The sequence below is a fragment of the Gadus chalcogrammus genome, chromosome 15 (assembly GCF_026213295.1).
Source record: "Gadus chalcogrammus isolate NIFS_2021 chromosome 15, NIFS_Gcha_1.0, whole genome shotgun sequence".
Lineage (NCBI taxonomy): Eukaryota > Metazoa > Chordata > Actinopteri > Gadiformes > Gadidae > Gadus > Gadus chalcogrammus.
The window spans coordinates 9,157,795-9,183,645 of record NC_079426.1 but is presented as its reverse complement, the minus strand read 5'-3'; the positions used below and the strand labels follow the sequence as shown (position 1 = coordinate 9,183,645).

Below are 25,851 nucleotides of genomic sequence, written 5' to 3'. Positions count from 1 at the left end.
ACAGCTGCTGAGCAGAATCATTGGCACAAATGCAACTGTTCTTTGTTTGATGCAGGCGCGTCGTTAGACCTGGGCATTCGAGGCTATAGCCCCGGATCTTTTGGGAATATCCCCGGATCGCTGGGCCGTCAAAAATAAAATAAAAATAATAATAAAAATCCTTACAAAAACAATAGGGATCCAACATGTTGGCTTTGAAAACTAATGACGAAAATAGCCCCGTAGGGTAGCCTATACTTCTTTGTGGTTGCATTACCAGCAGCCACAGATGGAACATTGTAGCCGGTGAAAACCGCAACATTCGCGAGATGCGTACAATTTGCAACATTTGTTGCAAAATGTTGCAAATTCAACGCATCTCACGAATGGCGCATCTCATCGATATTGCTGTTTCGTTCTGCTAGCCTTTTAGTGAGATCAGAGATTGTTGAGAAGGACAGTAATAAAATATCTTTGGTAAGATGGATATAAGAAGAGACACCTGCAGTAAATTCAACCCGGTCCACTTGACATCAGGTAAGTGCATGACAGTTGTCATGCACATACGGGGTTCCCTTGACAAAAAGCCAACGGGTTTTTCCATTGGATTTTGGATTATTGCAGAAAAATTAGCATCTTTGAAGCACCTCCTCAAAGACTGAAAATAAATAAAACTAACCGTGCTCCAAAGAAAGGGAAGTCTGGGGCCCCCTGTTTGAGCTGCTCCCCCCGCGACCCGACCCCGGATAAGCGGATGACGATGAGATGAGATGATGAGTGCTCCAAAGAACGAAATGTAAACCAATGCATTCTGAATGGGAGTGTTTCTCCGATTTTTCCATGCTACACAGATAGAAATGTAAACCCATGCAAATAAAGACTTAATCATTTAAATATCATTAATCTCCTGAGTGTGTAGGGTGGTCTTCTATTTTTTTCAACGGGGCTGCATCCAGTCACTTGACCGTCATGGTTGCTATGGTGGTTGCTATCGACCACCCCCTCTAATCCTTACATGGCTCTAAAAACAAGCACTAAAAACAAACACTTCGACGGAAGAGGGGCGCCCCAACTTTGTTGATGAGACGCCCCAGGAAGTGGATCGAGGACAACCCGAACAGGCACTTTGCCGGGTTGATGATTAGTCCGTGCTGGTCGAGCCTCATGAAGAGGTCGCGTAGGTGACCCTGGTGCTCCTTTTCGGAGGAGCTGGCGACCAGGATGTCGTCCAAATATACGAAAATGAAGGGCATCTCCCTGAGCGCCGAGTCCATTAACCGCTGGAAGGTCTGAGCTGCGTTTTTGAGTCCGAACGGCATACGCAGGAACTCGAATAACCCGAAAGGTGTCACTACCGCCGTCTTTGCGATGTCCGAGGGATGCACTGGCACCTGGTGGTAACCGCGCACCAGGTCCACCTTCGACGAGACCTGCTTGCCCGCCAGGTGTGCTGGGAAGTCCTGGATGTGCAGGATTGGGTAGCGGTCGGGCGTGGTGGCGTCGTTGGTTCAGGCGGCGGTAATCCCCACAAGGTCGCCACCCGCCGTCTGGCTTGGGAACGATGTGGAGGGATGAGGCCCAGGGGCTGTCTGAGCGGTGGATAATGCCCAGGCGCTCCATGTTGGCGAAATCCGACCTAGCGACCTTCAGCCTGTCGGGGTTAAGTCGTCGGGCCCTAGCGTAGACGGATGGGCCCTTGGTGTCTATATGATGCTCTACACCATGTATCGCCGTGACCGCGGAAAAGGTAGGTCGGGTTATACCGAGAAACTCCCTGAGCAGGCGTTGATATTCGACCCCCTCTGAGAGGGAGCTGGAGAGCCCGCCGTAAGCATCTCGACCGCATGCACATGCAAACGAGGAGAACGTCCGTGCGTCCACCAGGCGGTTGTTTTTGACGTCTACCAGCAGATTGTGCGCACAAAGGAAATCCGCGCCGAGGAGGGGAAAGGAGATGTCAGCCGTGACAAAATCCCGACCTGAATCGCTGGCCTCCAAAGCACAGGTCCGCAGTCTTTGTACCATACGTGCGGAAGGGTGTGTCGTTAGCGGACCTCAACAGTGGACCGTGGACGCCAGGCGCGGTGTCCTCCACCGTATCCGGCAGGACGCTCCTCTGAGCGACGGTGTCGCAAAGAAACTCACGGCCGGAGAGAGTGTCTCTGATGAACAATAGCCAGGTTGACGTGCCTGCACTCACAGCCACTAATGAGCGCAAGCCTTGGCGTTTCCTGTCGGCTTGAAGTTGCACGGGGACCGGCACCTCTTTGCCTTAGCCCTAAAACGTGCGTGAAAATAGCACATACCTGTGCTGGCACGGCCGTCGGCGGCCACTGGGGCTCTGTTGGCTAGCCTGTCATTGTCCGGGGGGTAGGCACTGTGTGTTGGGGATAGCACTTCGGGTGCAAAACTCTTGAGCAGCCAGGAAAAACCAGTCCGCTTCCTCTGCCAACGCGCGTGGCTCGTAATCCTCGTGCCCGCGAGCGCCGTCCGGACCTGCGGTAACATGTGTTGGAGGAACAGCTCCATGAAGAGTAAGTTAGGTTCTTCCGCACCCAACAGGTTGAGCATCATCTCCATATGCTCAGAGGGTTTTCTGTCCCCGAGGCCCCGAATAGCCAACAACCGTTGGGCCCGCTCTGACTGCGACAGCCCAAAAGTCTTCAAGAGGAAGGCTTTGAGGTCCCTGTACTTGCCCTGGTCCAGGGGATTCGCTATGAAATTCGCCGCCCGGGTCGCAGTGGATCTCCCAGCGCCGACACAACGTGGTAGTATCGTGCGGTGTCGTCCGTGACGTAGCGGATGGCGAACTGCGCCTCCGTCTGCGCGACCCACGCCGTCTGTGAAAACTCCCAGAACTCTCAGAACTTTATCAGAAAATTCTGATAAAAGCGTTATTCGCCATGTTCGTTTTGGTCCATGAAGCTTCAGCGAGACCTACGTCGGGGTCACCAGTGTAGTGCCGAGAGACGGGAGTCAGAGGCGGAGTATCCGTCTTTCTGCTCGTTCCGTCTGCTAAAAGAGTCCGTGCTAAACACGCCCCCCACCCATAGTTCCGTGGTGAATTATGTTAACCACCACACTATGAAGTTTAACATTTTGTTCAGCAAATTTGACAACTGACAGATGCAATAAACCCCAAAATTCTGGCGTGTACATTTATGGGCAGATTTAGTATAATTTGTTGTAGGGATGCACCGAATATTCGGCCACCGATATTATTTATTTATTAAAAAAAAAAAAAATTAAATTCTTGCTATAATGTCTGCTGGAATGTTAGAAAACGTTCAGTATTAAATAAATATTTTGTATCAAATTTGTAATTGATTTTTTTTATAGAAAAGCAAGACAAAAAAGTTTATAAAGGACATTTAATTGTCTGATTTATGCAATGGTGAAAAATTAAAGCAAAATGAATGAGAAACATTAAAAGACACATTCGGTATTCTGTTTCGGCCTTCGGCCAACTGTTTCAGTATATTCGGTTTCGGCCAAGAATTTTCATTTCGGTGCATCCCTAATTTGTTGCAAAATGTTGTATTGTTCTCTATGCATAGTGCATCAGGTCGATATGGCTGTTTAGTGCTGCTTGCACAGATTCAGGAGACCCGCAGTGAATTCCACCCGGTTGAATTCATTGGATAGGCGCATGACAGTGTTTATTTGGCTACAGGCTTTTCTAATTTCTCATTTTGGCTGTTGGTGTATGTGGTGCACTTTCCTATCCTTAACGTAAACATTAACCTATGCTCAGTAGGCCTGCTCCGACGTGAGTCAGACATGACGATTGGTCTTTCCTTTCCTTCTCAAACTACGCTACAATTGCATATTTCATCACTCAGATTTTCAAATTTTCTCGACGCTCCTGGATGCCACATTTCCATACAATTGACCTATACAAGAATATATTATTTTTAGTATGTGACTCTCTGTCAATCCTTCTTTTAGCCTGGTGTGGATTAGTTCCATAATACCCATTCACTGAGAACACTGTACGCCGGTCTTAATAGTGCAACCCTGTGTGCTGAACAGCCGTACTGGGTACAAGCCTGAACAAGATTGTGCTGCTAATAATACCATGCATTTTATTCCCTTGTCTCACCAGGTGTAGCAGGATGTTGTGCCAAATGTACAATCGCCCCTCTGGACAGAGTGAAGATTCTTCTTCAGGCCCAGAATCCCCACTACAAACACTTAGGTAACCTGCTTTAACTTCTGTCTGCTCACACAGCAGGAGGCTGCTTTCTTCTCTCATTCATGCAACGATGCGCTTTTTAATTTAAGGTGTGATCGAAACGGTCCTCGCTGTCCCGAAGAAAGAGGGCTTCCTTGGTTTCTACCGGGGCAACGGTGCCATGATGGTCAGGATATTCCCCTATGGAGCCATCCAGTTCATGGCTTTTGACAATTACAAGAAGGTACTCCTGTCATCCTGATGAATGAGGATCAACAGCAGAAAACAGTTATACTCCTATAATTGGCCTTGTGTTGTACTTGTACTTTGCAAGAGGTGTGTCGTCTTTGTGAAACTTTGTTCTTATCCATGAGGACCTTCCGTTGTATTTTGCAGCTACTGAGTAAACGTCTTGGGATCTCCGGCCACATCCACCGCCTAGTGGCAGGGTCAATGGCAGGTTAGTGAGCAGACTCATCAGAGCTGTCCTTGTTCTCTTCATTGCCCGCTTGTTGGACAGCAAGGCTTCCACCCATACACAACGTATGAAGACAGTTGTACATATATTTGTATATATTTTTATTTTTTGCTTTATTTAACCAGGGAGGAATCTCATTCAGATAAATATATATTTTACAAGTGAGCCCTGGCCAATGTAGCAGAACACACACATCTATAAATATTTATGTATGAAGACAGTTGTACATATATAAACATTTATGAGGCTTTCCCCTCCCAAGTATCAATCACTGAATTGCCTTAAATGGCCATGTGGGTCTGGGTGATCAAACCACAGCAACTGTCTCTGCTGGCTTCACCGAACCAAGAGTTACAAATGCAAAGTTTCAAAATGGCTTCCTTGTCTGATTCTGCAGATAGCGTGGACATGCCTGTCAAAAATATGAACAACAGCAATACAGCACTTTCATCACAGAATGGAGTTTGTGGACTACAAAAAAGTGAAATGCTGATAATATACAAAATGTACTATCACAAATACCAAAGTGCAAATTGTTTTCACTCATGGCAGGCATGCGCACACTCAATTCTCTTCGGCAGAATCGGTGCAAGAAAGTAATTCTGACAAATATATATTGGTAACAAATGTTTTAGTGAAGCCAGGAGATATGGTTTGATCACCATGAGTAATGTCAAGATTTTATTCTTCAAATAACGTGGGGGGATCATAATGCAGGGACACCATTAACACTTTTGTTGTCTGATGTCCAGATGCAATAGAAAAACAATGCTCCCCCCCTGGTGTTGACAGGGATAACTGCAGTGATATTCACATACCCCCTCGACGTCGTCCGTGCCAGGCTGGCCTTCCAGGTCAAGGGAGACCAGCGCTATACCGGCATTATCAACGCCTTCCAGACCATCTACCATAAGGTAACCATGCCATTTAAACCTTTGCGGCAAGACCAGCCGTGGAAGACCCATATCTCCACTTGGCTGTGTCTATCGCAAAGCTTTGGTCAAACCTCACCGTCTGCCTTGGGTTTCCCTAGGAAGGGGGTGTACCTGGGTTCTACAGAGGACTCGTCCCTACTATTATTGGCATGGCTCCTTATGCAGGTGAGAGTCTTTATGTGGTTCATGGATTCTGTGTTTATAGGTTTTAGATTCAGATTCAGATTACTTTATGAGTCCCGAGGGGCAATTCGGCTTTACAGCCAACCCATACATTGAGGGTATGAAGTAAGAACGTTAAAAATAGAAAAATAAGTAAGTACGAAAGTACTGCAACAGTCATAAATTAGCCTGTATACAGATGTCTCTCTCTCATAACATCCTACACATGACTCAATCATTACACACACACACAAACACACACACGCACACACACCTGCCAGTGACGGAACAGATGTAATAGTGCAGCTTCACCTTGTAGGTTGTAATAGTTTAACCATCCTGTAAAGCTAGCAATGAGTGTGCATTATAATTATCCCTTGGTCATTTATGGTAGGGTTTTAAGGCTACCATAACTTACGACAATAACTTAGATTTGGTGTGATAGCACTATATTCATCCCTTGTAGGTTTTAGCCACATAGTTACACTGTGTAGGTTGTGGCAGTTCATAACCACCATGTTAGGGGTAGCTTTAAATATAATTTCATTTCTAAAACAACAGTTGACCAAAGTGCTATAAAAAGCATAGATAAAACTAAAAGCGAACAACAATAAAACAAGTAGCAATCATACATTTCAGACAACGATAATAATAGTAACAAAATAAAATGAATATGACCGTATGACCAACAGTTTGACCGTTTTACCAACTGTATGACTGACAGTATGACCGACAGCATGACTGTATGACCAACAGCATGACAGTATGACCAACAGTATGAACGTATGAGCGACAGTATGACTGTATGGCCGACAGCATGACAGTATGACAGACGGTATGGCTGACTGTGTGACCGTATGACAGACAGTTTGGCCGTATGACAGACAGTATTACTGTATAAAGGGCAGTATGGCCGACGGTATGACAGTACGACTGTATGACCAACAGAATGACTGAATTACCGACAGTATGACTTTATGACCGACAGCATGACTGATAGTATGACCGTATGACAGACAGTATGACCGTATGACAGACAGTATGGCTGTATGAAGGGCAGTATGACCGTATGAACGTATGACCGACAGTATGACCGTAGACTGCCAAGGGCAGATTAGAGTATATTTTGAGAAACAGAAGTCTTCCGTGCGTGGAGGTATGGTGAGCTTGGTCGGTATGGTAACATGGCATTGGTATGCCTTAAAAACTGGTATACTGGAAGTTAACATGTCAAAACAATCACCAACCATGTTTCTAAGGCTCCACTGACAACCGGATGTTTGCAAAATGACGTGTGTATGGCTTTAAGGCCCAGCCTGCATTGTAGATAGGCCACTGTTCAGAAAGGCAACTTCAAACAAATGCATCCAAGTTTTATTTTCAGATATCGACCTGAAATTTGGCCTGTGGAATCTAAGTGTTGTAGCCATAGCCGAGCCTACGTCTTTTTGACGCAATGTTAGAGCTGTTTAAACATCAGAGGTATGCATGTATTTCACTTTAAAATGTGTATCGCTGCCGTCTTTGGCCTTATTGCTATGAATTTAACACCATATAGTCCCACAGTCACCTGGTACATGTGTGCCGAGTTTGCAGCTTTTACCACATTCGGCGCCAAAGGAGTTAATGTGTTTGTGTTTGGTCAAGTTGTGGTCACTGCACTATATCAAAATGGTCTGACCATATGGGTTGCAGTGTGATAGTTGTTCATCATAACGAATGTTGCATGTATAACAAGTTTCATACATATTGCAATTTCCCAGTGGAAATGGCAGCCTGTTGAGTATGTTGCATTTCAAAGGCTTGTTATAGCGCCACCTATAGTTCATTCTGGCCCATCCTTGTTATCCAATAACAAGGACAATTCACGAGTTCCTGCCAATTTTCAGAACTTTTGACCATGTCGTTATTGAGATATGGCCGACTTTGTCAGGAAAAAATAAATATGAATAATAATACTAAAGATTACAATAGGGTTCCTATGGATTTCGTAGGACCCCAAATAATAATAACAGTAATAACAATGATAATTTTGGCTAGAACTCGCCATAATGCAATGAATCAATGTGTAATCAGGATCAAAAGTCTAAAAGATGAGATAAAGATGAGGTAAAAGATACTGAATTAAAGGCAATAGAGTAGAGATGGGTTTTAAAGTTTGATTTTAAAACAGCTACAGAGGGGGACAATTGAATATGCAGTGGCAAGCTGCTCTATAGTTTAGGGGCAACAGCAGCAAATGCCTTCTCTCCTCTACATTGGTGTTTGGGTTTGGCGAACATCCACTGAGAGCAAGTCAGAGGATCTGAGGCTTCTTACAGGAGTGTTTTTGAATAGCAAGTCAGATACTATAGGTACATGGGGATCATTAATGGATCCTCTACCCCCCCCCCCCCCCTCTCACACACTCCCTTTCTCTAGGTTTCTCGTTCTTCACCTTCGGCACCTTGAAGAGCCTTGGCCTGAAACACTTCCCTGAGAGCCTGGGCCGACCGTCCTCAGACAACCCAGAGGTGCTGGTCCTGAAACCCCACGTCAACCTGCTGTGCGGAGGCGTGGCCGGCGCCATCGCTCAGACCATATCGTAAGTGGTGCCGCGCGTCCGGTGCAGGGGGAAAACTCGGGAACGGATCATGGAATGCCGAATGACTTCTGTTTTGGGTTTGAGGTCTGGAGACTTGAATTGGCGAGTTGATGGACTAGTACCTCGGCAGATACTTTTATGAGACTAATTGCGGGGAGTTCAGAATCGGGTCACAAAGGAGCCGAAAGCGGTAAGGCGCTTGCTAGAGGCTGCATTAAAATAGGGGAGGGAAGCAAGTGTCCCTCAGCTCGGACCGACCCTCACCTCGGAGTGGATTTCCGATCTTATTTGAGCCTCTGTTCTCCTGCGTCGTGTCCAGATATCCCTTGGACGTGGCGAGGAGGAGAATGCAGCTGGGGACCGTGCTTCCGGACTCTGAGAAGTGTTGGTAAGTGGCACAGCTTTATCCTCTCCACTTTCAATATGGCTTGGGAGATTGCTGGTGCAGTGGGAAAGTGACCGTGAACAATTATGTTTTAAGTTAAGATTAGGAGTTCAGTCACAGATGGTAGGAGTGGACTTGATTTATGATATTGAAGGGCATTCAAAGTAATTTTAGTTTTAAGCATCTTTGCATGATTCTGCCAGAAATTCCACCCTTTCATGTGATAAATGTATTTTTGTGTTTCAAAATGAAAAGTCCCTATATTTGAAAGTCTACTTAAATTACATTTTCTGTACAAATGTGAGAACTGGCACATTAAACATTGAACAACCGGATATGCTTCCAATGCAGTCTACTGTGCCCAATCATTGAACTTATTTTCATCGATCGATGGCTCAAGTTGTTTGAAAGTCTGTTGGAGATCCCCTTTGATAGTTTTTTGCCATTTCTTATTAAAGGTGGAAGAGCCCTTTAATATTTTATTTCCAAACATATTTTCTCTTCTCGCCCCGCCTCCCCTCTCTCTCCCAAACAGCTCACTGAGCAAGACCCTGAAGTACGTCTACAACACCTACGGTGTGAAGAAGGGACTGTACCGAGGCCTGTCTCTCAACTACATACGCTGTGTGCCTTCCCAGGCGGTCGCCTTCACCACCTACGAGTTCATGAAGCAGGTCCTTCACCTCAACTAGTGGTCCCACCCCGGGACAAAGAAGCCTCACGGACATTCTTTCATTTTTTCTCTCCATGGCATTATGCAGAATCAAATTCTATAAGCTTTGGACCCTCTTGGATCAAGGCCCATTCACAGGTTTATTTGGGAGTGTCAGTCCTGCACTCTGGTTGAGCTCATTATGCTGCGTTCACACAGGTTCAGGCAGAATGTTGACGGAACATAAGGTGAGGCCGGCATAAAATACCGCAACAGTCACGGTAGACAGCAGGGCCATCCAGGGTTTGAACATTGTACGTTTTTGTTGGAAGGACTTTACAGCTGAACGTTTAGTAGCTCCCTCACACAAGAAGAAAACACGGCCGATCTGGACACTGGAAGCTAGCAATATGGGATTTCATAGCCACATGTTTTACAAGAATATTTGTTTAAAGTAATAGACACAAAATAATTGTATTTAATATATTTGAGTTCACCATAGCAACATAGCGCCTTGCTTGTTTAGTTTTGGCTCCAGGATATGTCGTCCGTCTGCCTGTTTCCGCGTGAACACAGCATTGATAGTACAAGTGGGCTGCACACAAGGTACGGTTATGGACACGGTGTTGTGTACCAGAGGGACCCCAGTGATGTGTTCTTGGTGAGCCTTTGGCCTCAAGTGTAGAAGTAAGCCTCTTCCCATTCATTGGACTTCACATTGGCCCGCAGCAAATGGTTTTGCTCTGCTGCTGCCCCCTTTCTTAATTTATTGAAATTATTCAAAGTAAATCATTTTCAGCCTAATGTTCAGAACGGTGGCTTGGTTTCAGCCAGAACTGTGTGATGGACGGATGGGTTGCTATGGATACGGCAGGGATAAACAGTTGCGAATGGCCTAGCGTCCTGCCGACGGATGATGTGGGTTTGTGCTCTATGAGTCGCACAGTCCAGACCAAGCCAAGGTCTTCCACAACCGGCCATAATGTGTTGTAGGAACACTTATACAATAACACCTGATTTAGCATTTAGGTTTGTACTAACTTGATGACTAGTTTGAAAGATTGCAGGATGTCCATTCCTCATTTAAGGAGGTGTTTTTGTTTGTGTGTGTGTGTGTGTGTGTGTGTGTGTGTGTGTGTGTGTGTGTGTGTGTGTGTGTGTGTGTGTGTGTGTGTGTGTGTGTGTGTGTGTGTGTGTGTGTGTGTGTGTCATCTTGATGAAACGCTGGCAGAGATTCAGGGTCCAATAGCTTTCAGACATATTATTGTGGCTTCTGAAAGTTTAATTAATTTAGTTTCAGGGTCTTTATCTCCATCTCATGTACAACACTTTTATTTGCAATAAGAGTTTCATAATACAGGGAATCTTTGGACAGACTTTCATGAGCGAGGGCTGAATAGACAGTGAACTATAAATTTGAACTTAACAAAGATGTTCGTTCTATTGCTGACAAAGATTAAATAAGTTCTGTATGGATGTTTTTATATTTTGTGTATGCATGTAATTATTTTTTTTCTGCAATGATCAGGGGTGTTTTTGTTTGTGATTTGATGATGAAGATGATGATGCAGTTTGTGGTGGGACTATGTTGATATGCTGTCATAGCGGTTGAATTATATTATTTTAGTCAAAAGGATTGGAGAGAAATGATAGATTTGCACTTCAACACAACGTCTCCAGCCTTGTTCTTTTTATTTATTGACTTGGCAAACTGTAGCCACTGAGTGGCAGTGTTTAATAGAGATGGCGTTTACTATCAGAGATTATTGAACAAATGTTTCAGTTATGTCGGTTAACAAAATACAAGGTGCATGGACTGATAGTGGTACATAGGCCTCTTATTTACCCTTGATAACGAACTGTCAGAACAGTGGCGGCGGGTAAGGTGAGGTCGTCTGTAATAGGCACATATGGCAGTGAATGTACTTTATGTTGTCCAAATGTATGTACACATTTTCAGTGTAGAGTTTGTAAACGTCATCAGCTGATTGCAAGCAGCGAGTTTTAGATCAATGAATGATCTTAATCAGACGTAGTCCTTAAGTCTAACTTGACATACTACAGCATAGAATTATGTCATGATCAGTCTGTCCGTTATCCATTTCTGAAAATTGGTTTATCAATTTATTTTCCGGTTGGCATACTAAGAAAACTGTCATACTGTCAAGTGCATTCTGTTATTTTAGTTGATTTCAGTTTTTTCTTGTTTGAATTGTATGTAGGCCTATTAAAATGGATGGTTGAAATTTCTTTGCATGTAAAATGCAATTCAAAAGAAGAATTTTGTTTTTCAATGATGTTTTGATTTAAGGCAATGCCATCACACAAGCAGTGTGAGGTTGTTAGAAATAATGATATAATATAACATTTGAAGGCTCAGGACTAAGGTTATTTTAGTTATAGCACAGTGTTTATTGTTTTTTTTTTTAGGGTTAGCAACTAGTTTTCAGTGTAGCTCCTAAAATCGTTATGGTGCTTTTAAGGTTTAAAAAGATCCAATTAGGTATTTTAGCAAATCAATGGTTGGAGCATGTTTACAAGAGTCCTCTGCTTAAAACCGACTAACCTTTCTGATCAACCAATTGATTTAATAAGGGGCTGTTGTATGATATGGAATTTTTCATAGAGTCTTAATGGAATCACATTGGCCATAGATGACTGTATAAGAGTCATTTGCGATCAGATACATTACAAATAGACCTGTGTCTTGTGCCAGCTTATGCCTCTACAGCAAGTTTACCTTCATCCTTCATTCTGGTGGTGCAATAATTTCAGTCAACTAACTTACATGGAAGATTTTCAGCATATTTCAAATAGCAATGTTGTGTGATAGTTAATTTTGTTCTTTTTTTAATCCTACCAATGCAACATTGTTTTGCTTTGACTGCTCATTGCAAACACTTATTTTGGGAGAAATTAATCAGGTTTAATGTATAGCCTAAATGTAAATGTCCATCATGGTTGGATGTAGTTCTTAAAAGCAGCAGTGTTGGAACAATCACCAATCAATAAAATGCCTTCCAATACATTATGAGTTGTATTCTATTTGTTAGGCATATACTTGTTGACCGACTGCTTCAAATGAATATTGCATGGGTCATAACAATTCTTACAGCTGATTTGTGACTCCACGGACGATGTAGGATCAGATTGCTGACGATCTCATCTTGTCAAAGTGCCCATCCACCACTCCATAGTTGGAACAGCAAAACTCTAGCCTCACTAAAGAAAACTTTACTTTTATACTTAAATTACCAACAAACGCCAAATAGCTGGTGTCATGGCAACAATGAATCACTGACGTACTGAGTGAAGTAGGATGTGCAGGGTATGTCATAAAGTAGAGCGGAGATAATCAACCATGGCTAAACGTACACGGCTGGTGGCTTGCCCTGCTGGCCTGTACAGAACCAGAGACCGATAGCTGGCAGTTGGATATCTCTTAAATATTTAATGACCAGCCGAAGGTGATTCATACATATCCAGCTAACGACCCCACTCAGCCAGGCCTGCAATACAGAGAGACTGCAACCAAAGAACTAACTATGACCAATGAATGATAATCCTGTCGGAAGGGATTGATTGGATTCAGAGACACTTTACAAACCTTTTCTCAAAGTTTTATAAATCATGTTTATAGATAATATTGTGGTAATGGTAATTGGATTGCCTTCATATTTATTCAACTCAACACTGGAGTTTACTCCTTAGTTATTTTGATTGACACTAACATTCATATCTCCCAGTAAAACGCCATTCCTGGCCAGTGAATGTGCAAGGTGTGCCTTTCTCAAATACATCTGAAACACATTCATTGCCGCTCGTGTTTGCGCTAGAAACATAGCTACAATATGATAGATTTGTCAATCATTGACTTAACAAAATGCCAGCATTGGGTTACCATCACCTTGCAACACACAGTACACGCAACCATTAGTGGCTACCAAGAGAAAGGCTTTCTGCCAGTTCAAATACACATGTTTGTTAGTTCCTCTATGAAGAAGCGAGACTAATTTGAATCACTATCTCTAATTTGCCTCTTGCGTTACTTCTTCATTTGACTTGTAAATATGATGTGTGAAATATTTCACAGATGTTTCTCAGACATCACTAGAAACAGTAATATCTATTTCACCATGGCCTGAAAGGAATTCATTGGAGTATATTCTTTTTTTTTTTATCAACGAAGTGTAATTGGAGCAAGGAGTCTATTCTATTCTATTTGAATGCTTGGCACACCGACCTAGTTCATTTTCAAAGAGAAAGAGTTTTTTTACGAAAATACAGACTGCAGGGTAGATTACATCTCAGGCTAGAGATATACACAGACCCACCCACACATAAATAAAGGTGATGAGGAAGGGGGAGGGGGAGGGGGAGCTTGAGCAAGACTTTTCAGGAACAGATGCAAGAGAAGTGCAGAAGTGTATATTTCCTGCGCTAGAGTTTGGGCCCGGCTAGAGCGATACCTTGCTTTAGGCTCCCTTTTTGTGACTGTTTTTGGATCTTCAGATTTCCCCCCTTCCAGCTTCGCGTCGACACCCTCGGAGGTAATGCCTACCTACACGGTGACCGTGGCCACCGGCAACCAGTGGTTTGCGGGCACTGATGACTACATCTACATAACACTGATGGGCACGGGGCAGTGCAGCGAGAGGACCCTCCTGGACAAACCGATGTACAACGACTTTGAGAGAGGAGCGGTGAGTTTATGTTGGACCAGTGGAATGCTGCAGTCTTGTCCATGCGTGTTGGGTGTTTATGTGCATTTTTCTCATTGCTATGCTTTTTAGACGTGGGGCGAACAAATGCAAACAGCCCTGTTGGTATTTGTGTGAGAAAAAGGGGAATGAAAACAAATGAGGAACAAGAAATTTAGCTTTGACGCAAGATGAACAACAGCAATAACAATGGGAATAGAGTTGTGCATGTTGCGTCTTGAAGTCATATTGGCACATAAATCAACCATATTCAACACTAATTTGAACATGATTTTCTTCTCTAATGTGCTAATTTCAGATTTGTCAAAGTGGAAAAAAAGTTCCAATCAGTTTAGTTTACATTTTAATCATAGATACACATAATGTTAAATATCAAAGCATTGAACCTTTAGACCTGCTCCTTGAAAATTCATACTTTGCTCCGAATATACCAGGATGTATTTAATAACTAACATGATCACCACCAACTGACCAAATTCCTCTTTTAAGAAAAGGGAAATATTGGGGCTTACTGGTGAATGATTGACTGCTTCAGGTTGACTCCTATGATGTGACCGTGGGTGAGGATCTGGGCGAGATCGTGCTGGTGAAGATTGAAAAGAACAAGTACTGGGTGCAGGACGACTGGTACTGCAAGTACATCACAGTCAAGACCCCAGGGGGCGAATACCTGGAGTTCCCCTGCTTCCGCTGGCTGGTGGACGAAAAGGAAGTGGTGCTCAGAGATGGACGAGGTACATAGACACCTGTGGACCTGTGATAGGCCGGTCCACCTGTGGACCTGTGATAGGCCGGTCCACCTGTGGACCTGTGATAGGCCGGTCCACCTGTGGACCTGTGATAGATAGGCCTGTCCACCTGGTCAAAGGTGACCGCTATTTCCATTAAAATTTCGTTTTTTAGCAATCTCTCTAATGCTTAGAACAATCAAATCAAAGAATTTGATCTAAATTGTGAAGTACAAGACAAGATGACAAGATAAGTCAGTTTCGGTTAATTTCTTCCTTTGTAAGTTGTAATACAGTATTTTACATTTCTAAATTCTACAAAAACAGTACAGCTCAAAAAATAAAGTGTGTTCTAAAAACCTAGAGCTTAAGAACATAAGACAGCTTTCATTTGGTCACATCTTGGATGAATAAATATATATATAAATATACCCAAAGGAATGATGAGGAGTATTTCAGTTCAATGCAGCGTTTCGTAAACCTGTGTCTTGCTTTCAGCACGTTTGTGTCAGAATGAAAAGACGATGATTGCCAAGAAGCACCGACAGCAGGAACTGGACATGCGGCGTAGGACGTACAAGTAAGATCGAGTTGGCTTTACTTGAACTTTGAGCGATTTTCAAACTGACTGTTAGGCTGGGTATGTTGATTTCGATCCTTAATGTTCTTTTCAGATGGCAAGAGTGGCAACCAGGCTTTCCAATGAGCATAGATGCAGACAAACACAAGGATTTGCCCAGGGACATCCAATTTGACAGCGAGAAGGGAGTGGACTTTGTACTGAACTACAGTAAAGCGTAGGTGCTCGCTTTACATCTCTACCTACATCCATTGGAGCTGGCACAACCTTTTCAAACAAAATCATTATTTCCAACTTTCCTGTTTTCATGATAATAAAATTGTCAACTTTATTTTCCGTAACAGTGTTAGCCAGGTAGAGGAAGAATTCATTTTTGTTTTGCTATCATATTTGCATTTGTACATTTTTGATGCAAAACGTGTCCGATAATATATCGGAAATGCTATAAACAAGCTGCAGCATATGCTGCCTGAATAATCAAGCTAGAGTTCTATCATATTTCATGCTGTTGGATGCAATCTGATCTGACGTTCAGGATTCTAGCAACTGTGAAAATGAAGCTGTTGAAGTTGTTCCAAAGCCGGTTGCCCAAACAATATCAACCACTGTGTCCCCCATCACATGGGAAAACTGTGTACGCATGGAAGTTAGGAATCCCTATTTTTCCCTAACGGTCATGAAGAATGTCCTTCTGTGTTAGTTAGTAGTCATTTCCTTTTGGCTATGATTCGTCAGCTTTGTATTTAAGGGACCTTGCCCCATCAACAAGTTTGCATCCAAAATCGACTGTCAAATATCTCCAACTTATAAAAAAGCCATCTCCATTTCAGGCGACCCCAAGCGGGGAAAGATCAGATCAGTGATGATGAGGAGTGACATTGTTTGCCAGGGCTAACACTCTGTGCCCCTTCTCTCCAGCATTGAGAACCTGTGTGTGAACCAGTTCATGCACATGTTCCAGTCCTCCTGGAGCGACTTCGCCGACTTTGAGAGGATCTTTGTGAGGATCAAGAACACCATCTCAGGTTGGTTTCCTGCATGAATGAACAACTGCTGCTTTTCTCATTCTTCCTCACTTTCCTTGTGTCAACACAAGGGCTTGTCGTACCATGAAAATTGTGTTAAGGGCTACATAAATCAAAGTCGAAGTGAAACTACTAGCCAATCCTCTACTTGCATTGTAAATAACACTGGGTTTGATTCTTCAGAGTACGTCATGGAGCATTGGAAGGAGGACTTCATGTTTGGCTACCAGTTCCTGAACGGGTGCAACCCAGTGGTGCTCCAAAAGTGCACCAAGCTCCCAGACAAGTTCCCTGTCACCCATGAGATGGTGGCTTTCTGCCTGGAGAGAGACCTTACCCTGGAAGAAGAAATAGAGGTAATCACAGGTCATCTCTGCACTGGAGCGTTACCATACTAGCTCACAATTCTCCTCCACACCTCCCAGACATTGTTTTTAAGAAGGGTGCAGGCTGAAAGATACTAAGTGACCAACCGACGGAGTCCCTATATTTGAAAGTTGTGAAAGAGAGAGTCGTTGGGTCGATGGTGATATAAGATTTACAATGTTTCCGTGTTTCATTTCTCATAATATCGTAGCGCATCGGAAATAAAACATATCCCTAGCCTATAGGGAGTTGTTATAACTGGTCTCCTCAACATTTCTAACCACCAGAAGCCGTTTTGAAAATCTGCCTTTTCTGACATCACTAGTGGGCGTGTCCACCTAGATGTATGCTGGATAGATCAGTCAGTCTACTAGCCTACCCAGTGGACTGCAGCAAACGTTGCTTATCTATCCAGAACACACCTAGGTGGACACGCCCACTTGTGATGTCAGAAAAGGCCGATTTTCCAAACGGCTTCTAACGGCTAATCACAATCCCACCTGGTGGTATAATATGTACCTTTAAACCACCTTAAGACGAGGACAGCTATCTGCCTTACATCCACCAAGGTGTGGTCATGGTGGAGGAGCGACCATCTGATGTGAGCGTGGGTTCTACTCTGCAGGCGGGGAACATCTACATCGCAGACTACGAGGTGCTGGAGGGCATCACCCCCAACAGCACGGACCCCTGTACCATGCAGTACCTGGCCGCGCCCATCTGTCTGCTCTACAGGACGGTGGGGAGCAAGATCCTCCCCCTGGCCATACAGGTACCGTGTGGCCGGGCCAGAGATGAACAACAACACCACATATATGAGCCGGGTTTATTGATAAAGCACAACTTTTTATCCAAAGCCACCCTACAGTAAATGTTACTTTGTTTGAGGGGGTCATGCTCAGGGGTGACTGTTGCCATTGGGGATCGAACCCAGTAGCTCTTGACACCCATTCAATTTGACTACTTGACCTAGAAGAAAGGTTCTGGGTTCAAACCCCAATATCTGTCGTCTTCCTGCACTGGCCTCCCAGAGCAAGATTCCCTTATCCCTACATGCTCCTGAATGGGAATATGCATCCAGATAAACTCAAGTTAGGTTGTATAAAAGTGTCAGCTGAATGGCTAAATCAGCAAAAATAGTAACATCATCTTCTATATTATTCCTCTTTCCTTCCTTCATCTTTGCCCTCCCAGTTGAGTCAGGTGCCTGGCGAGAATGCCCCCATCTTCCTGCCCAGCGACAGTCAGGACGACTGGCTGATCGCAAAGATCTGGGTGCGCTCGGCCGACTTCCACGTGCATCAGACCATCACCCATCTCCTGAGGACCCACCTGATGTCCGAGATGTTCGGAGTGGCCATGTTCCGACACCTTCCCGCCGTCCACCCCGTCTACAAGGTGATGCCCCCGTCGTTTTCTTCCGTCGCTCTCACGCATCGACGGATCGACGATCGAGATCAGATGTTATTTTGAGCTCTGTTCCATTCCATTCAGATGAGGAATGTCGGGAGTCACAGCAGAAGTACAGGACAGTAGTAGCTAAGCTGCAGAAATAAAACAGAAATGCACAATGTCAACGTAAAACAACAGTGTGTCTGAGATGGTCAACGTGGTCCCATGTGCTTGAGGGACGTGAACGGACAGGTCGTCTCAGGTGGCTGGGCGGTCCACTCATGTTCTGTATGGTTGTTCCTCATCACTCACAGCTGCTTGTGCCACACATCCGCTACACCATCGCCATCAACACCAAGGCCCGGGAACAGCTCATCTGCAAGTTCGGCATCTTCGACAAGGTAAGGGAAAACCATGACGCCTGACAGACGAGATGTGAATGGTTCTTTATTTTCATGTGGTCAAAGGGGGGAATACCGAAAATTACTACTCAAGGAGAATGAAAATCCTGTTCTGTACTCTCAAGCAGAGGTAAAAGAATGTAGAGCATTCAATTGATGGTGCAACAGGTTTTCGGATTGAATTTCCTCTTGGCACATTGTTCTAGTAATGTCGAAATCTTGTCAGAGTCCACCTTGACACTGCATAGCCACCCTCCCCGTTCTGGCCAGCATTGTAAACTGTATTGTATTGTGTTGTATTGTATTGTATTGTATTGTATTGTATTGTATTATAGTACTTAACTGTGTAGCAACTGCAGTAGCTGCTATCATTGCTGTAACACGGGGAATTGGTTAGCCTAGCGATGGTTGTACTTGCACTTGGTTCTATGAACATCCTTTCTGTACCGACAGCGATATATTGATGCACTTCTTATGACAAATGTACTTATTGTAAGTCGCTTTGGATAAAAGCGTCTGCTAAATGCCCAAAATCGAAATGTCTTAACACACGTGCAGTCGCAGTGTTTCAAGACTCTGTTGATGAAAAGCATTAAACATTAAAAAACAACATCAGGGGCGCCCCGGTGGTTGACTGGGTAGAGCACGTACCAGTCTCAGTCCTTACTGCAGCGACCCGGGTTCGATTTCTGCCCGTGGTCCTTTGCTGCATGTCCTCCCTTCTCTCTCTCACGTATCATCCTGTCTAACTCTTCATGAGTAAAAAGCATACCGACGCAAAAACAAATGGTCATCAACATTTGAGATGATGCGCTTCCACAGCTCTGTTGTGCTCTCCTTTCCTCCAGGCCAATGGCACAGGTGGAGGTGGACACGTCCAGCTGATTCAGAAAGCCATGAAGACCCTCACCTTCAAGTCTCTGTGCTTCCCCGACTCCATCAAGGCCCGCAATATGGAGAGCGTGGAAGAGCTTCCCACTTACTTCTTCAGGGATGACGGCAACAAAGTATGGGATGCCACCAAGAGGTCTGTTAACTAACAGTTCAGATTTCTCAATGAGAATTTGGTATTCGTTGAATGGTTTAATCAGAAGTGTCTGCAACACCCACGGGGTGCTAAGATTAAACCTGGTGGTGTTAATGCTATGCGCTAACAAATTATTGATGCAGATTCACCATCTAATAATCATCCAATGAATATAGATGTTTACGTGTGAATGTACTTTAGGTATGCAGAGAGAGAGAGAGAGAGAGAGAGAGAGAGAGAGAGAGAGAGAGAGAGAGAGAGAGAGAGAGAGAGAGAGAGAGAGAGAGAGAGAGAGAGAGAGAGAGAGAGAGAGAGAGAGAGAGAGAGAGAGAGAGAGAGAGAGAGAGAGAGAGAGAGAGAGAGGTGTTGTTGCTAACATCGATGAGGAAGATCATTGTGTGTGTTTTTGTGCGTGTGGGTACCTTCGTTTTTCTAGGAGCAACTTTTGTGTGTAGATGGACAGGGAAATGTGTACAGTACATGTTTGTGCGTGTGTGTGTGTGTGTGTGTGTGTGTGTGTGTGTGTGTGTGTGTGTGTGTGTGTGTGTGTGTGTGTGTGTGTGTGTGTGTGTGTGTGTGTGTGTGTGTGTGTGTGTGTGTGTGTGTGTGATAATAGGAGAGAGATAGAGATCAATGGATAGAGCTGAATGGAGAACACTTAGTTAACTGAAGCAAAGGGCAAGTTTCAAAGAGAGAGTAACTTGAGATTTCCGGCTGAATCTATTCAATGCTGTTTTTTTTTTACCAGCTTCGTGTCAGATGTGGTGAACATTTACTACGCCAGCGATGGGGTCGTACAGAAAGACGAGGAGATCCAGGCCTTTGTCAAAGACGTGTTCAACTTCGGCATGCAGGCCTCTGAATCCTGTGGTTCGTCGACTGCTGACAGCTGTTAAAGCGACGAGCGCAGTGATATTTGTCTGTTTTGTTCTAGAATAATCTCATAGTGGGTCATATTTAAAACCCCATTTCAGTCATGGCGGACCAGGGGGTTGGATCTGCGAATGCTTAACAGCTAGAGTGCGATGGATTCATCTGAGTCTTCTCTACGGGCCTGCTTACATTTCACCACCGCCAGCTCAACCGCCGTGGGCTTTGTGCAAGGGCATAAGGCCACAAGGGCGCTTGCAAAACGATGGTTGCTGCCTGCTTTCTCCATACCCAGACATTTCTCACTTCCTACTCTGTTCGTCGTTCCAGAGTTCCCAGAGTCCCTGAAGACCCAGGAGGAGCTGACTGAGTATCTGACTGTGGTCATCTTCACAGCCTCCTCCCAGCATGCTGCTGTCAACTTTGGACAGGTACTTAATGCAGTACACACGCGTACACGCGCGCAACTCAACAGACAGGATGGGGATGATATTAAAGTAAAGTATGTGTTTCTGTAGTGCTCCATAGGGGGGCATTGTACTCGGATACGCTGTTCATTGACGTTTACTCATGCCCTGTTTTAAAACGAGAAGATGATCGAGCACACTACAAGGTGAAACGCCAAGCCATCCTCTGTTCCCCCCCATTGTGTACCCTGTAGTACGACTGGTGCTCCTGGATCCCCAACGCCCCCTCAACCATGCGCAAGCCCCCGCCCACCGAAAAGGGCGTGGCGGACGTCAAGCTGATCATAGAGAGCCTCCCCGACCGCGGGCGGTCCTGCTGGCACCTGGGGGCTGTGTGGGCCCTCAGCCAGTACCAGGAGAACGAGGTACAGAGGGAGGGCCGATGGGGTGCATGAAGACATTCATCACAGGTGTCAAAGCATTTCAGAGCTTTGGACAGTGGACAGTTTGTCATGGCACTTTTGCCCAATGAGATCAAAGCTGCAAGCTTTTATCTTCCAGTACAACACAACTCATCTGTGACTGAAACTTCACAAATGTGCTCCCCTGCTTCACAAAGTGACAAATCCACACAGCTTTTACTTTTGCAACGCCTTTTGCGAAAAACATTCTGAAAACATTCACTTAGAACTTTCACTGCAGGAGGGGGTGCTGGGTAAACAAGTCCGATATCAAAGAGGAAGTATTGTTTATCTATCTCTCACATGCCAAGTGGTGTTCACGTTGAGGCATTATGTTGACTTATTTAAAATAATAAGGGTTTAGCTTCATAAGGCATCTTAAAATGTATGTCTTTCCCGCTCAAGCTGCGATAATTTATCTTTAAATGCCTGAAGGGCTCAATGTCATTCATCTGCGTTTTGGTAAAAGACACTTTACATATAATTCAGAAAGTTGAAGGCACCTGGAACTGTGCCTACTTTCTAATCATTGTGTAGCGGAAGTGGTAAAGAATATTGTGTCTGTACAATAGGTTAACATTTGTGTTTAACATACAGGCTATACGCGTGCATGTCACAGAAAATAAAATGATGGCCAGATTCCGTAAACAAGCAAATATATGCACATATGCAATTAGTCTGAAACCTTCCGTTCATTTCAGATTTCCAAAGGGTGTCACCCACAATCACTCCCACAGCTACAAATGCAGGTTTTGCAACAGATTTATCGCAAAATGCGTTGCAACAGTCAAGGAGTGCAGATTTGTCACCTTTAATTTTGGGAAGCACATTTGTGAAGTCGCAGTCACCGATCAGAATTGTGCAACTGCCAAACCCATTCATATTTTGTGGTTAAGCAAACTGGTTATCTGTTCGTCTTTATTGTGGTCCTCTTTCCCGGAATGAGGAAACCATTATTAATTGAATTATACATTCATGTAAAAGTGACTCACATATTTTACATCTGTGAAAGTTCAAATAAGTTCAAATAATTTCCGTAAACCATCACATGATTTTTGCATATTTGATTCAAGTGAAAATGTGAATAACATTGTACTCTACTAGACAGATTTATCCATCATACTTCTGCCATTACAAGGTTGATTTTTAAATGGCAATAAAGCAATCACTATCACATGGTGGTAAACTATGGCACTTTAAATGTCCTATCGGAGATGCACAATCCAAAGCCTTGTTTTACAGTATCGTGCGGTATCTCTATTAGACACAGTTGGACTTCATTTTGGTTTCCCCTCAGTTTTAGCCTTCACGTTCAAATTAAAATCTTGGGTCAGAAATTCCTTGTCCAAGTCCTTACACATGTGTTCTACCAGTTCCTGGTTCATGGCTTGCCTCTCTGCTCCCCAGCTGTACCTGGGCATGTACCCTGACGAGCACTTCATCGAGCAGCCAGTGAAGGAGGCCATGAAAAAGTTCCGGAAGGTCCTGGCCGGGATAAGCACGCTCATAAAGCTGAGGAATCAGGGGAAGAGGCTGCCATACTACTACATGTCACCAGATAAGATCCCAAACAGTGTTGCCGTGTGAAGGACCAGAAGGTTCTTCCAACAGTGGGACAGAAGACCATGTTTCCATTTTTATTTTATTTTTTACATATTAACGGTCTTTGGTAGAAATAATTTGAGAATTTCTTTGCTGCCAAATTTGCTACTGTAGAATTAATTTAAAGGTGCTGTTATTCCGCTTTTCGTCTATAATAGTCTATTCAATCTTTTTTAATAAACAATTGTTCGGCGAGTACCTTTGATTTCAACGGGTCGGTTATGTTTTTTCAGGTTGAAGTTATTTCAAAAAATATTTACATCTCCTTTAAATAAGGCTGTAAATGTACATAGTGTATATGTATGTGGGTGTGTCAAATGTACTTACATTTGCATAGATATTCAACAGCTATCATCTACAGCATAAACATTATGCTGCACCATTGATTAGAGGACAATGATCAACCACTGATTAGAGGAACTCATTTTAGCCTACTATCTATTCGCATGAATCCTCAGGAACAAAACAAAATAGAACACATGTACTATTATATCCAACTTATCTAGATGGCCTATATGGCCACCATAACTTTGCATTTTTCAAACCTTGAAAAATAAATATCTGGCAGTTACAACAACACTTTAAGAGTTTCTGCATTTTTATTAGATCGTTTTTTAATTCTACATACTTCTGTTCAAACATGGGAAATGATATTGAAACACATCAATATTTCATTTAAAAAACGTAAAATTACTTTTACCAAATCTTTTTTTAAATTTTTACAGTTACTATGCCAAAGAAAAATTCACAGACAAACGTGTGGAATGATATAAGACAGGGGAACAGTCGTGTATGCGCCAGTTCGGTCAGTAGTAAAAATAAACCGTAGTTGTATGCAAGTCACACTCTCCCAGACACAAAGAAAATCGAAATTAAGTTATACGCGTGGTTGAAAAAAATAAAAAAATAAAATTGACCTCTGAAGGTGCATTTAGGCCCTGATTCGTTTTGTCTTCTGGAAGCAAAAATAAAATAAACAGAAGGTTAGAGCTGTTGACTAGCATGATCATATTTGTGGCTGATGGCTTAATGTTATACATATTTTAGGCTGTCTGGGTTCATAAAAGAAAAAATGTAAAGGAGCCAGCTCCTATAATCACAAAAAACATATCTAAAATAAAAACCAAATCAACAGGTATTTTTTTAAGTTAAAGTAAAGAAAATCAAACATGTCTGACATAATTGAACACGAGACAGTGACAAACATACCCAATCTGCTTCAAGGGCTACATTATGAACCAATAGTGTCCAAAAGGTGGACACATAATACTCTATTATACACTATTGCCTTCATAACAAAAAATAAAGCGAAAAAGAAAATATGAACGAGGACTAATGCCTGAGAGGTTACGTGAAAGTTGCATACAATTACGATTACACAGGATGTTTTACTTTTTAAAATAAATACTACACAGTTAAGCAATAATCATATATAATATATAATTACTATTATATAATTGTATATTATATAATAATTATATAAGTCTCTGAGCTTCAAAACACCAGTAAATGACTATAGAATAGAACCACAACAAAAGGGTAATTGCACTTTTTTTTTGTCCGTGTAACTGCACAGAGCCTCATGGGAGTTCACGTCTGGGAGCATCTTCACCACTTCTCGGATCTTGATCCAACGTGTGTGTCATCAACAACACACAACTCTCTGGGCTCATCACGACTTCACCGATGAAAGACTCTGGATTCCCAAGTCATTGAGGGGGGCATGTACATAAATACAGTATGCAGTACTGAGAAACAAAGCGCCGGTTGTTTTCCTTCAGCAGTACTACTACGACTACTTGTTATCTTGGACCGTTGTTAGTTTTATGAACAGTGTCCTGGTATCAAAGATGTTTGTAAAAATGTATGTTAACTGGAATGGTTGTTAGGCTCAACATGAGCCTGGAATTGCTGTGCTCCCAAATACACAAAAGCACTTTGCGACAGACTGTAAGCCCAAAACACATCATCTCGAGAAATCCACCGCTCCCCTCTGCTATAACTGTAACTCAACTTGACCAGTAGGTGGCGACAGAGACATCTTACGTCCAGCTGCACCTGCTGCATTAGGGGGGCTAGCAGTAACATAGGTAGGCTACCAACTGCCATCACACATTGCGTTGCAGGAGGAAAATATATTTCGATTTTAATATTATTCGCTGATTGGTAAAAATTAACCCTCCGTTGTTATCCAACGCTATTCAAATTTTATAAAAATGGTAAAAATACAGTGAAATGAGTCATCATCAGTCTATCAATGATGCTTGCTTACCCATCATATATATATATATATATATATATATATATACACACACACACAATAGTCTCTGCAAGACTTGTAGAGTAAAAGGCTTAACCCGGGGAGAGGGACCACACACATCACCTTGTGATCTCTGGTTCAACAGCAACGTGCACTTTCTCCACGTGTCACAGGACCCCTGGGGTGAAACGCGATCCCCCCGTTCAGGGTGCAACGGATCCCTCAACTCATCTTAAAAAATACATGCGGGGCAACGCGGCGTGTGCTCAACATATCAGCTGTCCGCCTCATGCATGACCCTTTTGTGTCAAACAAAGCTAAGCAGGCAGGGGTGTCCCGTTTGAGGAGAGTGACAGTACATCCTCATCCACCCCAGAAGCTGACCGCGGTAGCATGGCAAAACCACGAGGGGACCATGGCGACACGTGTCTCCCTGTGTTTCCATGATAGCGATCAGCAGATTCAGTCAGCGGGAGATGTGACTGCCCTGGCTGGGGGGGGGGACGGACGGACGAGGCGGGGGAGGGACGAGGGGGAGGGTCAAGAAGAGCACAGCATAGGAAATAGGAAAGCAGAGGATTTCTCAAGTCATATCCAATATGATTAAGCACAACGAATGAACAGATAGTTTAAAAACTGCCACGTGGAGTACCATGACGTCA

General features: G+C 43.6%; 2 protein-coding genes across 3 annotated transcripts in view; both read left to right on the top strand.

The window, feature by feature from the left end:
• Positions 1-12,512, top strand: part of slc25a16 (solute carrier family 25 member 16) — a 13,570-nt gene extending 1,058 nt beyond the window's left edge. For both annotated transcript variants that reach the window (XM_056610154.1, XM_056610155.1), the window contains exons 3-10: positions 4,085-4,177; positions 4,264-4,397; positions 4,550-4,613; positions 5,424-5,545; positions 5,665-5,731; positions 8,150-8,312; positions 8,632-8,700; positions 9,233-12,512. In XM_056610154.1, coding sequence (XP_056466129.1) covers positions 4,085-4,177; positions 4,264-4,397; positions 4,550-4,613; positions 5,424-5,545; positions 5,665-5,731; positions 8,150-8,312; positions 8,632-8,700; positions 9,233-9,389 — 869 coding nt within the window. In that variant the 3' untranslated portion in view covers positions 9,390-12,512. The remainder of the gene's footprint in view (positions 1-4,084; positions 4,178-4,263; positions 4,398-4,549; positions 4,614-5,423; positions 5,546-5,664; positions 5,732-8,149; positions 8,313-8,631; positions 8,701-9,232) is intronic.
• Positions 12,513-13,304: 792 nt separating this feature from the next.
• Positions 13,305-25,508, top strand: alox5a (arachidonate 5-lipoxygenase a). Its single transcript, XM_056610145.1, has 14 exons — positions 13,305-14,052; positions 14,606-14,804; positions 15,297-15,378; positions 15,473-15,595; positions 16,297-16,403; positions 16,587-16,759; positions 17,395-17,541; positions 17,964-18,167; positions 18,476-18,562; positions 19,411-19,589; positions 20,338-20,459; positions 20,790-20,890; positions 21,121-21,291; positions 22,735-25,508. Exons 1-14 carry the CDS (start codon positions 13,903-13,905, stop codon positions 22,912-22,914), a joined length of 2,025 nt encoding a protein of 674 aa, XP_056466120.1. The 5' UTR covers positions 13,305-13,902; the 3' UTR covers positions 22,915-25,508.
• Positions 25,509-25,851: the final 343 nt, after the last annotated feature.